The sequence below is a fragment of the Oncorhynchus tshawytscha genome, linkage group LG31 (genome assembly GCF_018296145.1).
Source record: "Oncorhynchus tshawytscha isolate Ot180627B linkage group LG31, Otsh_v2.0, whole genome shotgun sequence".
NCBI classification, from domain to species: domain Eukaryota; kingdom Metazoa; phylum Chordata; class Actinopteri; order Salmoniformes; family Salmonidae; genus Oncorhynchus; species Oncorhynchus tshawytscha.
In genome coordinates this window covers 11,903,158-11,918,867 of record NC_056459.1, presented here as the reverse complement: position 1 = coordinate 11,918,867, position 15,710 = coordinate 11,903,158, and the positions used below count along the sequence as shown (strand labels likewise).

Here is a 15,710-nt window from a genome sequence, read left to right as displayed (position 1 = left end):
TTTGGCTTGTTTTGTCTCTGAACGCCGTACTCAGATTATTGCATGGTTTGCTTTTTCCATAAAGCTTTAAAAAAAAATCTGACACAGCGGTTGCATTAAGGATAATTGCATCTAAAGTTCCATGCATAACACTTGTATTTTCATCAACTTTTATTATGAGTATTTCAGTAAATTGATGTGGCTCTCTGCAAAATCACCAGATGTTTTTGGAACTACTGAACATAACGTGCCAATGTATACTGAGATTTTTTGATATAAATATGAACTTTATCCAACAAAACATACATGTATTGTGCAACATGAAGTCCTATGAGTGTGATCTGATGAAGATCATCAAAGGTTAGTGATTCATTTGATCTCTATTTCAGATTATTGTGACTCCTCTCTTTGGCTGGAAAAATGGCTGTGTTTTTCTTTGACTTGGTTCTGACATAACATAATAGTTTGTGGTGCATTCACCGTAAAGCCTATTTGAAATTGGACACTGTGGTGGGATAAACAAGAAGTGTATCTTTAAAATGGTATGAAATACTTCCATGTTTGAGGAATTTTAATTATGGAATATCTGTTGTTATGAATTTGGCGCCCTGCACTTTCACTGGCTCTTGTCATATCGATCCCGTTAGCGGGATCTCAGCCCTAAGAAGTTTTAAGTATCAAAAGTAAATGTAATTGCTCAAAGTATAAATAATTTCCAATTCCTTATATAAAGCAAACCAGACTGCATCATTTTCTTGTTTTAATTTACGGATAGCCAGGGGTACACTCCAACATTCAGACATCATTTCAAATGAAGCATGTGTGTTTAATGAGTCTGCCAGATCAGAGGCAGTAGGGATGACCAGGGAAGTTCTCATGATAAGTGTGTGAATTTGACCATTTTCCTGCCCTGCTAAGTATAAAAAATGTAAGGAGTACGGGGCGGCAGGGTAGCCAACCGGAAGGTTGCAAGTTCAAACCCCCAAGCTGTCGTTCTGCCCCTGAACAGGCAGTTAACCCACTGTTCCTAGGCCGTCATTGAAAATAAGAATTTGTTCTTAACTGACTTGCCTAGTTAAATAAAGGTCAAATAAAAAAATTAACTGTTTGGAGAAAAAAGTACATGATTTTCTTTAGGAATATAGTGAAATAAAGGTCAAAAATATAAATAGTAAAGTAAAGTAAAGTAAAGTATTTAAGTAGTACTTTAAAGTATTTTTACTTAAGTACTTTACACCATTGCTCCCTTCCATAGCCACCATACATCTAGAATACTCAACTATTTGGAAGAGTTTTGAAATCTGCCACACCCACTTAGAATCAGCTTTTGTTTTGACAGAGGAGGAAAAACATGCACACGTTTAAAAACAATATGCTACTTATTGTTTTATCTATAAAATGTATTGCATTACTAACTTAATTTGTTTTGAGATCCATCCACTCTAAACGGAATTTGCCCAATGACATGAGAGAAGTAGCGTCTCATTTCAAGCAAGCACATTTCCATCCACGCTGACTCTCCTTAATTAACTTTGACCTTTTTCAAAAGGAGGTGAGAGAGGACGCAGGTGGTGAGAGAGGATGCAAGAGGTGAGCAAATCGAATTGATAAAAAGCCAGAGAATAGGACACATTTATCCTAATGGTAGGCAGTTAGCATCAGGTACTACAGTAACTCAAGTCAGATTATTTCAACCCAGAGCTTTATTATGATTGCTTTTGCATGGCCAATTCTGAGAGCACAAGGAAAAATTGGATCAAGAAAAATGTATAAGAACTTCATCACTACCTATCAGAAACTTTAAAAGCCTAGCTGGGTACAAGTCAATCATGACCCACAGGGTTTTAAAACATGCCTTTTGATTGTCATTAAACTAGAATAGATTGTCATTAACGTTGATTTACCATACTACACTTTTGAAGCACTTGGTAAGTTTTCAAATGACACCAACTCTGCATATTTGAATTATTCAAACTTTCAAATGATATTCCTCAATTACTTTAAATGATTAATTTGTTTAATATCTACTAAATATGAAATACTACATTTCATCAAATATTTATTGAATCTTTACAAGGAAAGACATCCCGTATCCCACTAGAAAGGCTTTCTAAGATACTTCATATTTGAAAAATACCTCCATTAACTTCACAATTCACTATTTTCCAAACCTAGAGCCCAGATTCCATATTTTGGTTTTGAGAGTGTCCTATCTTTTCTGTTGATTGACTCTTTATCCACACCCACACTGGGTGGTTCCCCACATCCACCTCCCAGCTGTGCTTTCCTGAGGTGAACCCTACAGAATCCAAGACGTTTCCGTTAAACGTGCATCGGTCCGGATTATCTGTCAGCTTCTGCTGTGTGCCTGTGTTTCACACACTGGTCAGATCATCAGACAAAGTGAGAAAGTAAAAGGTAAAGAGTAAAGATAAGGAAATACGCTGTCAGTTCCATATAGTGTATAACTTTTCTTTGGTATAACTACATCATGAAAACTGACTATAAAGACAAGTTGTGACACAAATAAAATGTTATGTTTAACCTTCTCTATCATCGACAATACATCATATTAATCACAAACATATTCTCTTTTCAGTGTTACTCACTGTGGTTAACAATCACCGGCATCTTCTCCATGAGTCTAAATTTGAGGTTACCCAGGATTTTTTGGGCCACATGTATGAGCACTCCCGTTATAATCTTTGGATTCTGTGGTGTGCACTGCAGCTGGGCCCGACAACAATAAAGGAATATAATGGGTGAGTGTTTTCCTTACAATGTAAGGAGTCAATGGACAAGGAAAGAGTCCTAACCACTAATGTTAGCATTTTAACCAAAAAACAATGGAAATCAATGAGCCCGATATCAACATGTTTTAAATCAGTGCTCAAATCATCTCAGAGATACTTCAAACCAAGTCATTGAGCTACACAATCCTTTCAGAAAGCTTGGTTTGTTTATAATTGTACTTACTGTCCATATGGTTTTTGATCAAATTAGGAGTAGCACTTATCAATTAAGAGTATGCTTTGATTTATTGCTAATCCAATATGGCCACTTGATTTCGTATTTCTGCTCGATCATTGCATTCATTCATGATGCACATTGGTGTGTTCCAGTACAATTGTACTCGAGTTGAGCTTGGCACCAAGCTTCTTCCAGCAATTCATGAACACCATCCATTAACATTTTGAGATGGGATTTTTAGGCCATATCATTTATGTGTAAGAAGAGTCAGTTCTCTATATCAGTAACAAACAGATTCTATATAATATTTGGGAAATAAAAGACGTTGGATGCTTTTGTAGCTCTAGGAATGATAAGAAAAAAACACAATTGTAATGATATTATGCTAGAATATAGTCAAGAACACACTGGAATATCCTATGGAGATTACAACCGATACCTTAGACAGGAAAACAAATCTGAAGCCATCATCATAATGGATCCTATCTCAACAGCTGCAGCAATGTCCCTCTATTCTAATCAGCACCAGCTCTTTGGGGGGAATGGTTATCCACAATCATACTGATTGCACTGCATATTGTTGTGGTGATAAGATTATCTAATCCTTACCCTTAAACTGAACTGAAAGCATTGCATGTCTGTTTTCCTAACTAACAGATGCCACATGCAATGTTTGTAGTCTAGGTTTGGGATTACTGTGTACATACCTTCAGAAAGTGCAAATACTGCTTCTTTAGCTCTAGTTCCAAATTAGTGATACTCTTTGTAAGAGGTAAGATTTGGTCGTGAATGATCTTCATTTCTGTGGTCATAGTATCTTTCTTCTGCTCCTCTTCCTTCCTCAGTTCACCTAGTCTGGCCTTCTCTTCATCTCTCAGAAACTGGTGGAGCTTCTCAAATTCCAACTTTATCTGCCTCTCAGTGTCCACCAATTGTGTCTATGCCATTTAAGCATCTTAATTAACAAAAAATACCTGGTTGGGGCTGGAAATATCATGATTTTGGTAGAAAGGTAGAAAACTAGAAGAATACATAGAACATTTTAGAACAATTAATAGAAAACAAAAATGTTAAAAGCGCAAAGAAAAAAACATTATTCCATTTATTTCAGATAAAGGACTATATTTACATTTTATTTTTGGTCTTCAATTTACAATACACTGCCTTTGTGTGTTGAACAATATGCTTAGATTTCCTCTCACTCCATAATATCTTCAGCTTGTCCTGCAGAGACTTTAGGTCCAGCTTCAGCTTTTCCTGTTTGATATTGTATGGGTTGTTAATGTAGCCATATAGCGTACAACTACATTCACAAAACTACATTCACATTCACTGGTCACTTCATATACTGTTTACATATTGTTTCTTACTCAATATGTACAGTATGTATTGTATTTTAGACACAGCTCAACCTAATATACAGAGCCGGAAAGTATTCACACTCCTTGACTTTTTCCACATTTTGTTGTGTTATAGCCTAAATTTAAAATGTATTAAATTGAGATTTTGTGTCACTGTCCTACACACACAATACCCCCCTTTTTTTGTTGTTGAAATTTTGACAAATGAATGAAATATGAAAAGCTTTCTGGTGTCAGTAAATATTCACCCCTTTGTTACGGCAAGCCTTAACTTTCTTAAGAATTCACATGATAAGTTGCATGGACTCACTCTGTGTGCAATAATAGTAGTGTTTAACATGATTTTTGAAATGACCACCTCTGTACACCACACATACAATTATAAGGTCCCTAAGTCGTGCAAGTGAACTTCCAACACAGAGTCAACCACAAAGACGAGGGAGGTTTTACAATGCCTCGTAAAGAAGGGCACCTATTGGTAGATGGGTAAAACATGTAAAAAGCAAACATTGAATATCCATTTGAGCATGGTGAAGTTATTATTTACACTTTGGATTGTGTATCAATACACCCAGTTACTACCGAAGCGGAAGAAAACTGCTCAGGGTTTTCACCATGAGGCCAATGGTGATGTTTAAACGTTATAGAGTTTCATCGCTGTGATTGGTGAAAACTGAGGATGGATCAACAACATTGTAGTTACTCCACAATACTAACCCAAATGACAGAGTGAAAAGAAGGAAGCTTGTACAGAATACAAATATTCTAAAACATGCATCCTGTATGCATAAGGCACTAAAGTAAAACTGCAAAAAGCATGACAAGGAAATGAACTTTATGTCCTGAACACAAAGCGTTATGTTTGGGGCAAATCCCACACAACACATCAATGAGTACCACTCTTCATATTTTCAAGCATGATGGTGGCTGCATCATGTTATGGGTATGCTTGTCATCGGCAAGGACTCGGGAGGTTTTATCAGGACAAAAAAACAATAATAGAGCTAAGCACAGGCTAAATCGAAGAGGAAAATCTGGTTCAGTCTGCTTTACAACAGACAGGCACAGAAATGCGTAATATGGTTTTTATTCAGCCCAAATTACGGTGTGCCATATAAAGGTTCGGGGATGAAGACCAAACAAACACGTAACAAATCAGGGTTGAAACTAGAGGTCGACCGATTAATCGGAATGGCCGATTAATTAGGGCCAATTTCAAGTTTTCATAACAATCGCAATAACAATTGTCCAACGCAATAATGAGTCCAACGCAATAGCGACCTGCCTCTCTCTCGTTGCACTCCACAAGGAACCTGCCTGATACCCGAATGCAGTAAGCCAAGGTAAGTTGCTAGCTAGCATTAAACTTAGCTTATAAAAAACAATCAATCATAATCACTAGTTAACTACACATAGTTGATGATATTACTAGATATTATCTAGCGTGTCCTGCGTTGCATATAATCTGACTGAGCATACAAGCATACAAGTATCTAAGTATCTCACTGAGCAGTGGAAGGCAGAAGCAGGCTCGTAAACTTTCATTCAAACAGCACTTTCGTGCGTTTTGCCAGCAGTTCTTCGTTGTGCGTCAAGCATTACGCTGTTTATGACTTCAAGCCTATCAACTCCTGAGATGAGGCTGGTGTAACCGAAGTGAAATGGCTAGCTAGTTAGCGCGCGCTAATAGTGTTTCAAACGTCACTCGCTCTGAGCCTTCTAGTAGTTGTTCCCCTTGCTCTGTATGGGTAACGGTGCTTCGATGGTGGCTGTTGTCGTTGTGTTGCTAGTTCGAGCCCAGGTAGGAGCGAGGAGAGGGACGGAAGCTATACTGTTACACTGGCAATACTAAAGTGCCTATAAGAATATCCAATAGTCAAAGGTTAATGAAATACAAATGGTATAGAGGGAAATAGTCCTATAATTCCTATAATAACTACAACCTAAAACGTCTTACCTGGGAATATTGAAAACTCATGTTAAAAGGAACCACCAGCTTTCATATGTTCTCATGTTCTGAGCAAGGAACTTAAACGTTAGCTTTCTTACATAGCACATATTGCACTTTTACTTTCTTCTCCAACACTTTGTTTTTGCATTATTTAAACCAAATTGAACATGTTTCATTATTTACTTGTGGCTAAATTGATGTATTATATTAAGGTAAAATAAGTGTTCATTCAGTATTGTTGTAATTGTCATTATTACAACAAAAAATAAAAAGTAAATTAAACGGACGATTAATCGGTATCGGCTTTTTTTGGTCCTCCAATAATCGGTATCGGCGTTGAAAAATCATAATCGGTCGGCCTCTAGTTGAAACCCAAACGAAAGAGCGAGGAGTACCTTGAATAAATAACACATGCGCATGATGAGACCCGAAATCATCTGCACAATCCACAAGGCCATGGCAGCCCAAAACACACAGCACAGGTACTCACACGCACCAACGGACAAAGTAACAATAATCGTCAAGACCATGGTGAACAAATGGCACATATATACAAATAAAATCAGTGGGAATAGGGGCCAGGTGTCCACAATGGAAGTTCCAGGGGAATCCGTGACACACTGGGACAGAAATTCGCCTTTAAGCAGCACAGTAACCTAAAATACAGTGCCATATACACACTGGAGTTGCTTACCAAGACAACATTGAATATTCCTGAGTGGCCTATTTGACTTATATCGGCTTGAAAATAAAGGCAAGACTTTAAAATGGCTGTCTAGCAATGATCAACAATCAACTTGACAGAGCTTGAAGAATTTAAAAAAAGAATAATGTGCAAATATTGTACAATTCAGGTGTGCAAAGCTCTTAGATACTTACCAAGAAAGACTCACAGCTGTAATCGCTGCCAAAGATGATTCTAACATGCATTGAGTAAGGGGTATGAATACTTATGAAAATATATCAGTATTTCATTTTCAATACATTCGCAAACATTCAGGCTGTAACAAAACAAAATATGGAATAAGTTAAGGGGTATGAATACTTTCTGAATGCACCGTAGTTCACAACTGCTAATGCATCCTCTGCGTCCAAATGAAAACTGCTAGCAATAGAAATGCATGTGGCTCGTACATTACCTTTATTATATCCTCTGTCCTCAAAGCTTTTACAGTAAAATACCCAAGACGTACCAAACCTGGTGTTCTGAAACATTGTACGATTACTTCCATTTAGTTCTCTAGGATGTTTGCCTTCTGTGCCCAGTAGGTGGCCGTATGTTACAACTGCTCTGTGTTCCTGAATGTGCAACCCTCCGCCAAACTGCCCTGTTTTCAAACACAATGATAAACAGTCCTTGCCAATGACTGATGAGTTATTCAAAGAAAACCCCATTCTGACAAAAAACAAGCACACAATGTAACTTCCATTCTGCCATCCACCACAGCCCCAAAGCGTTTTGAAATTGACACATTTTAAAGTATTTCAGCTTATTCTGCACCCATACATTAGCTTCAGATAAAAGCATTTTCTAAATGGCATGTATTATTATTATTATTATTATTATAAATTCATGTTAAACAAGCGCAGGTGGTAATTTACACAAGATTAATATTACTGAGCTGTTGTTAATACTATATTTGTTCCAGTGTTCTGTATTGAAAAATCAAGGTAAATGAAAAACAGTGCTGTTACTCATCGCACTATATAAGTATTCATTCAAAGTCGTGCTCTATTACATTTTTTGGGCATCTGTAAACTGCTTTCTACAAATTGCAAATCCAATCCGACCAAAACCAAAAGAGCTAGCTGTGTTTTTCTTCTGCACGTTGTCTGTCCCATTGCCGACTATCTGCCCACAGATTTTCAGGGACACGCACATGCCTCGAATCAGGCCTTCTTAAAGCTCATTGGCATCTTAGATGGGGTTGGTATACCTCAATATTTTTCACCGGCCCGCCACACACTCTGGGGACTGGGTAGATAGGGACTGGAGGGGACAATAATCAACATGTTGAATTGGAAAAGGCCACCACTCAAGGTGGTCCCTGAACACACTGCTGGGACAGCAGGCGCTGCTTGGCTACTGGCAGTTTTCAGGGTGTTTTAGCTTTAGAAGTTGAATTTATAAAAGTGAAAGTGAAAGTGAAACTTAAGACTCCAGAGGACTCCCAATCGTGTGCAACTGCAGCCCGTAATTCGGGGCGTTTATGCATGTGGGAATTCCTGCACCGTTTCTTCCTCTTTTGGAAAGTCCCTGAAATGTAGACAGCCTCCTTTTCATAAGACAAGGACAGAATGTTTTTACTCTGGTTGGTTGCCTAAACGGAGAGACATACAGTCCATCTGAATAATTTGCAGGTAAATTGGTCAAGGACCTGATTCCCTTCTGTGTGTTAATTGCGTAGTGTGCCTGTTGTACTGTTAAACAGCTGACATTAAAAGCCCAATCCTTGATTCGGTTTTCAGTCGAATGGTGGTCCGCCTTTTTTTTGCTATAAAGCTGAAGGACAAGGCTGGAGAATGTACATTCTTGGATAAAGCTATGGAGGGTAGACCATGAGATAAAAGTTATATTAATATAGTGCTTTGAAACGATATATTGTTTGTTTACAAAGGTATTGTTTGCAAACATTGAAACAACTTTATGGGTTATGATGGTTTAAGACAGCTGTACTGCGCTCATGAGGCATTTCTAAGTTATATGATTTTAGAATAAGTGGGTATGTTGAACTGTCAATTGAACAGATTTAAATAATGTAAAAAATACACATTTAACCATTTGGTAGCTTTGATTTAATTAGCAAGGCCACATGGCAAGCTTGAAGTTGGTTCCAGCTTTTACTTTCGGGTCCATCTTGTACTTTCAAGTACAATCTGTTATACTTTCGTTTCCAGCTCGTACTTTCTGAGTACGGAAAGTACAACCTGGAACTGAAAGTAATAGCTGGAACACACCTCAAGCTTGCCATGAAGCCTTGATAATTAAGTAGGTGTGCAGAGTGGCGACATTTTCCAACCTACTCAGGAGTATGATGGCTCCTAACCACACATAATGTGAAAAAATATATTTGTTTAATATTTTGAAACAATGTCACACCAACATCTTTAAGTCTGGTTCTGCTGTCGCCTTTCTTGACCATGTGGCTTGACCATACAGGAAAGCATCTGCCTTGGTTGTACATATGCATGGCCCTGGTTGTATAACCAGGGCAGAGGCTGTCCTGTATGGTCAAGCCACATGGCCAAGAAAGGTATCAGCAGAACCAGACTTAGGATTTTGATGTTTTTCTTTTAACCTTGCACGTGATTTATTTGTCTTTCCTATCAGGAGTCTTTCCTACCAAACCTCCTGGGTGTCATCATGAGTGTGGTAACATCCAGTCTATCAGGTGATCAGGAGAAGAAACTGCTTTCTCTGTTTGGCCATGTCCGACTCAGTCTGCTGTACAAAGCCAGTGTCCAAGGCTACACGGCAGCTGCCTTTCACGCACGCTGCAACAGCCAGGGACCCACTTTAGTCGCTGCCTACAACAAGGCTGGCTTCCTGTTCGGAGCCTACACCAGCAAAGACTACACTCAGAATGGACAGCCTATTAATGACGACAAAGCCTTCCTCTACAGCATCAATGATGAAAGAAAAAATCCACTGCGTGTGTCTAGTGCCAATGGCCAGTATGGTTTCACAGATGAAAACACTGGCCCGAATTTTGGTGCCTTGGTGTTTCTGTTCAATGACACAGCTACAGTCCAATATAACGCAGGGAACAGCTATAACTTTGAGGCAGCACAAATGCATGGCGACGACCTGCAGCTGACTGAATGTGAGGTTTACAGAGTGGAGGGTGAGTGATATTTCCATACCTACTTAGGAGTATGGTGGCTCCTAACCACAGAAGATATTTCAGTGCACAATCTTGTTTTACATCTTGAAACAATGTCACACCTACATGTCTACGGTTGTTGTAATAACAAACATTATATGTTTTAAAGGTGCTGCACAATCTATTTTTGTTTTTGCATTGTAATTTAAAAGAAAATTCAGAATATAGTAATAGTGGAATTATAGTGCTTTACAGTATTCCTTATCCACCAGTGTTGTGATTGGCTGTGATATTCTCCTATTGATTTCTCCCACCGGAGCGGCATATGTTGTCAAAATGGGAAGGCTGTTCTGACTTTGTGGCTGTGTTATCTAGTGGAAACCACTCTAACATTTCCTGGTTGCTAAAATTCTACACTGTTCGCTCCATTTCACTTTATGAGAGAAATCAAGCACTGAATAGTGTAGGGAATAATTGTACTAATAATCTAAATCACTGTGAAATATATTTTCAATAACAACAAATAACGTTTTTACAGAAGTTTAAATCTGGTGGACCAAAACCGAAGGTTAAAGGCTCAAGCGCGAGTCTCCGCCATGTTACGGGAAATGGGATGCGGAGAAGGGGGAGATTTGTTTTGAATGAAGCCTAGTGCTGTTGCAATTCACCTAGCACTAGGCTGCATTCAAAACAAATCTCTTTGTGAAACACTATCATTCCACTATTACTGCAGATATATTCTGGACATTTTCTGAACTTACTATGCCCAAAAAATGTAAATAATCCTACCTTTGTAAAAGATAATTCAAACTAATTTCTCCCCATTCAGAATTGGGAGGTTGTTTGACAAAGACTTGGAGAAACATGCAGTGGACCTCTGAGTATGTAATGCTAACTTTAAGCATAACTGTAAACACACACACACATACACACATTACATTACATTGTGCTTAACTATCCCTGCACCTTTCTGACTTTCCAGGAGGAAACGGCAGTTGAAGGAGAAAATCAAGAACTATAAGCCTGATGTCAAGTCAGTGAGTCAGGCCCGGGTTCTCCTCGTGGGTCCTGTTGGGGCTGGCAAGTCCAGCTTCTTCAACTCTGTCAACTCTATCTTCAGAGGAAACATGACCAGCCAGGCCATCTGTGGTAGTGCAGGCACCAGCCTGACCACCCAGGTAATATGTGTATGTGTGCATGGGTGGGTGCTTTCTTATGTCAGTTTGACCAGGTACCACATCTAATGTGTGTGTTGATTATGTATGTGTGTGTTGGTCCCGTACCATTGGCATGTATTAATGGAAAAATTGACCAAGGAAAAGAATAAACAAAATACTGTGTCTTTCATCTCTCAGTGTTTAATACATTTCCTTCACTTCGCAAGAGGCCAAATGTTTTTCACCAGAGAAACCATCAGAGCTAGCTAAAATTGTCCCTTTCCTAAATTAGCCATGGGTGGCAATAGGGATTTGGACTTGTGGTTTTACATCATTCTCTGTACTGGCCAATGATTATATCAGTGATTCTGATCCAACCATAAATTCAGACATTGTGTCACTGGCCTGAGAGGATGGAAGTTCAATATGTACCTAAATGTAGTAGTATGCTAATGATGTTAACTAGCTGGCCTGGCACATCGCTGCCCATGAAAGGAAGTTAGGTTAGGTAGCAAGCATTTTAGCCAGGTAGCCTAGTACAACAAAAAACAAAGTGTGTACTGTATGAGTCATAGACCATTTAGGCAACATGATAGGGGAGGATGGTATTGGCATTTCTCTACAAGTAGGGTAAGTCAATGTGTTTTTTCTACTTACACGTACACACACACAAATCACTAGGCTATGATGGACATCCACATCATATTTAGCTTATGTTGATTGGACAAGAAAATCATTTTTTGGAATAGTGGAGGCAGTGCCTGTTTTCTTTGCGACTTGCAGTAACTCTGTTGTTCTAAATCAGTAGTTGTTTAGCACTCCAAAAATGTCAGAAACATTAACTTGACCATGCTGTTTGTTACATGCAATATGTATTGAGGACTGCTCTGGTTTTGTGATGAAACGAAGGTGTGGTTGAATTTATTCAGCCACTGTGTCTTCTTATTGTCTCTGCCTTAGGTCTGTATATCATGTTGTCAAGGTGTATGAACTAACAGGTTATAGAGCAAACAGCCCAATTATCACAACACATAGGTTATAATATGGCTTTTTCCCCCCTGGCTTGGCTTCCCCAGGGATTTTACCCACATGCCATTATTGCCAACCACCCAGGTGCGTGCTGACTGTCTTATCTTTCCCTAGTTCCGTACCTTCACCATCAAGTCGGGGAAGAGTGGTGAGCCTATACCCCTGATCCTGTGTGACACCATGGGACTGGAGGAGGCATCAGGAGCTGGCTTGGACATGGAGGACATAGTCAACATTTACAAAGGCCATGTTCAGGACCGTTACCAGGTATGCAGACTTATCTGGAGGCACAACGCAAACTAGCAGTAGGAGGAGAGAATACACCATTGATCAAATCTAACAAACCAACAAAAAAAAACTCCATGTTTGTCATTTATAGTTTAATCCCATGACGCCCTTGAGTGAAGATGTACCTGGGTATCGTAAGCATGTCAGTCTGAAGGATCAGATCCACTGTGTAGTGTACGTGGTGGACGCCTGCAGAGTCTCTCTGATGTCTGCCAAAATTGTGGAGAAGTTTGCCGCCATTCGCAAGAAGACCAATCAGATAGGTGAGCGAATGGTGGACGATATGTTTTGAAAAGGGACGAGTCAGTGTCAAATCAATGAACCTTCTTATAATTGACATATTTGTACATACTGTTATACTGTATATACTTATAGTGTGTCATAGAGCATTATGAAACTGTACGATAAAACAAAAAGGCACAAGAGGATGTGGATATCATTTGCATGAATGTTGTATATTGTGATTATAAGGGGCATTGTGTGATTTATAGCTTTTTTTCTACAGTTTCATAATGCTCTATGAATATGAGGTGCTTTCAACTCCTGTTTCTAAAGAAATATGGAACACCTTATGAAGAAACACTCCATAAGAAGGTGTTCCAAGTGTGTATCCTATTTCAACGGGTAACTCTGTATGGAATTCTCTCATATTTAAACATCCTGACATATTCATTGTCTTGTTCTGCATGTTTGTCCTAGGTATTCCCCAACTGGTGTTAATGACCAAAGTGGACGAGGCCTGCCCCCTAGTGTCAGAAGATCTGCAGAATGTTTATATGAGCCATTACATACAAAGGAAGGTGAGCCGTTTGACTCATTTTATTTAATTGCCATTGCCAATCTTAAATCCTAATCCTAACGTCTCTTACGTCTTGAGCAGATTGTTATTTATGTTTCCAAAAGTAAGCGGTCAACCACACTGCATGTGGTGTGTGTGTGTGTGTGTGTGTGTGTCTGTCTTTCAGATCCAGGAGTTGAGTGCATCCCTGGGCGTTCCTGTGTCCGGTATTCTGCCAGTGAAGAACTACAGCCAGGAGCTGGAGCTGAATCAGAACACTGATATCCTGATACTCAGTGCTCTGGATCAGATGTTGAACTATGCTGACAGCTTCTTCGAAAACCAACCTGAAGAGGAAAAGGAAGAGCTCTAACCCTCTTCACAGTCCCACTGTCAAGTGTCAATACTCTGAAGACAAATGTTTTTTTTGCAATCCCATTTTGTAACTGTGCAAGATATCCATATTATTTTGGTACATGTTATCATGCAAGTGGACATTATCATTATTTTTTGTGGATATTATAACACGTTGCTCTTTCTTACTGCTATCTTTACTTTCACGTGACATGAAAAACACCTGGCCCTAATGTTCCTTTAACACCTTAATTCAGTTTGTGATAGAGCTTTGATGTGACAGTGCAAAGCAAATTCAAGGTCACATTTGCCTTCTTTCAAGCAGTAGTAACGTACCTAAACAATGCATGCATGTACCAATGCAAACGGACTGTTCCCCAATTGAGTAAAGGGTTAAAGGGAAAGGGTGGGGCCGAGTGAATAATCTTCTGAGAAAGCAACTCTACCTGTGGACTGTTTGAAGCGTGGGAAAATAATCTATTTACTGTCTCTATAAGCGAATGTCTATTGTATGCAAGTGCCCCAGAGCACAGTAAAGTTGCATCACTGTAATTTGAAAGCATTGTTTATGTAGAGAGTTTTACCCTAATATCATGTGTTATTAATTCTATTCTTGGTAACGCTTTAGGCTTGGGTGATGACACAATGCACTGCATCGTTGGTTGATTGACAAATTGAGTTGTTGTCCAGAGGACGATATTTTGCCTTTCTGTGGCTCCTGTCACCATATTCACTGAACTAGGATAAGACGCAACATGGCCAATTCATAGTGCTACAGTGTGTGCATTCAAAAACAATAAACATAAAACATGAAATAAAGAGAGGTGTGTTTTGAAGCCATCTGGTGGCACCTGGTGGTTACTATACTGCAATTGTTTCGAGTCCTTGGAGTTACTACTGTAAATTGGAAAGTAAACAAAAACAAACAACTTATTTGACAGGTGTTTTCAAGTTAATGTCTCCGCATGGTATGCAATTATGATATTTCATACATTCTAAAACCACTAAAATCATCTCTCACAGATGCATGTGCACACATGCACACACACAGAGGTAGTTTCACGTTTGTGGTTATTTGTTTCATATATAATGTTTCCTATATTGTTCAATACATTGATCCAATCACATTTCCTGTTGTGCATTCCAGAGATGTTACATGCAGTATGAATAATAAAGATGACAAAAGTTTCCTCTGAGCTTGGTCAAATGAGAACAAGAATGCAATATTAGTACATTTCATGCATTTGGAAATAAGCATATATTTCCAATGTCTTTGAAATTCCAGACAAGAATGCAACATTATATGCCAGTGGTTATTTTATGCACCAAATCCCACATACCAGCAGACATTAGAAATTATTAGGATTCATGCATGAGTAGGCAGACACATAAACATGCACACACTTTGACAACAGCATCCCCACCAAAGTGAACTGTAAATGTATCTTAGGAAATGTCAACATCTGTTAGCTTACAGAAACTATCCAACTTCTCATGCTCCATACCCTCACCCACGGCGATTAACTCTGTTAATGAGAGTTCATTACCTTTTGTTGTCTAATAAACACTTTTAAAGTGACTTTAAGGCAAACCATCTGGCACCATGGTAGTCGAGCTATATATTGCAATCCATGTTCACTGATTGTAATTATGAGAGGCTCTCTTTGGACCACTCTTTGTATCTAATCCTAACTGTGCAAGTCTTTCGCGTACATCATACATTTATAACAGTAGGATATGTTTGTTACTTGGACGTATCTCAAGTGAGCAATAGGCCCATATGAGCTGGAGTACTTGATTTAGGCTTGCAGAGCCTAAGAAGAGGAATCTTCTTTAATTTAGGTAATTAATAGAAAATCTATGGCTGTCACAACTTCCGCCGAAGTCGGCTCCTCTCCTTGTTCGTGCGGCGTTCAGCGGTTGACATCACCGGCTGCTCCATTTTTCATGTATCCATTTATTTTGTCTTGTTCCCTGCACACTTGGTTTTCATTCCCCAATCAATTTACATGTATTTAT

General features: G+C 38.9%; 1 protein-coding gene across 1 annotated transcript; it reads left to right on the top strand.

Annotated features, from left to right (window-relative positions):
• The first annotated feature begins 8,468 nt into the window (after positions 1-8,468).
• Positions 8,469-14,881, top strand: LOC112229707 (interferon-induced protein 44-like). Its single transcript, XM_024395694.2, has 8 exons — positions 8,469-8,622; positions 9,593-10,106; positions 10,915-10,966; positions 11,068-11,263; positions 12,386-12,538; positions 12,651-12,822; positions 13,259-13,359; positions 13,525-14,881. The coding sequence occupies exons 2-8, from the start codon at positions 9,626-9,628 to the stop codon at positions 13,708-13,710; spliced, it is 1,341 nt and encodes a 446-aa protein (XP_024251462.1). The 5' UTR covers positions 8,469-8,622; positions 9,593-9,625; the 3' UTR covers positions 13,711-14,881.
• The last annotated feature ends 829 nt before the right edge of the window (positions 14,882-15,710 follow it).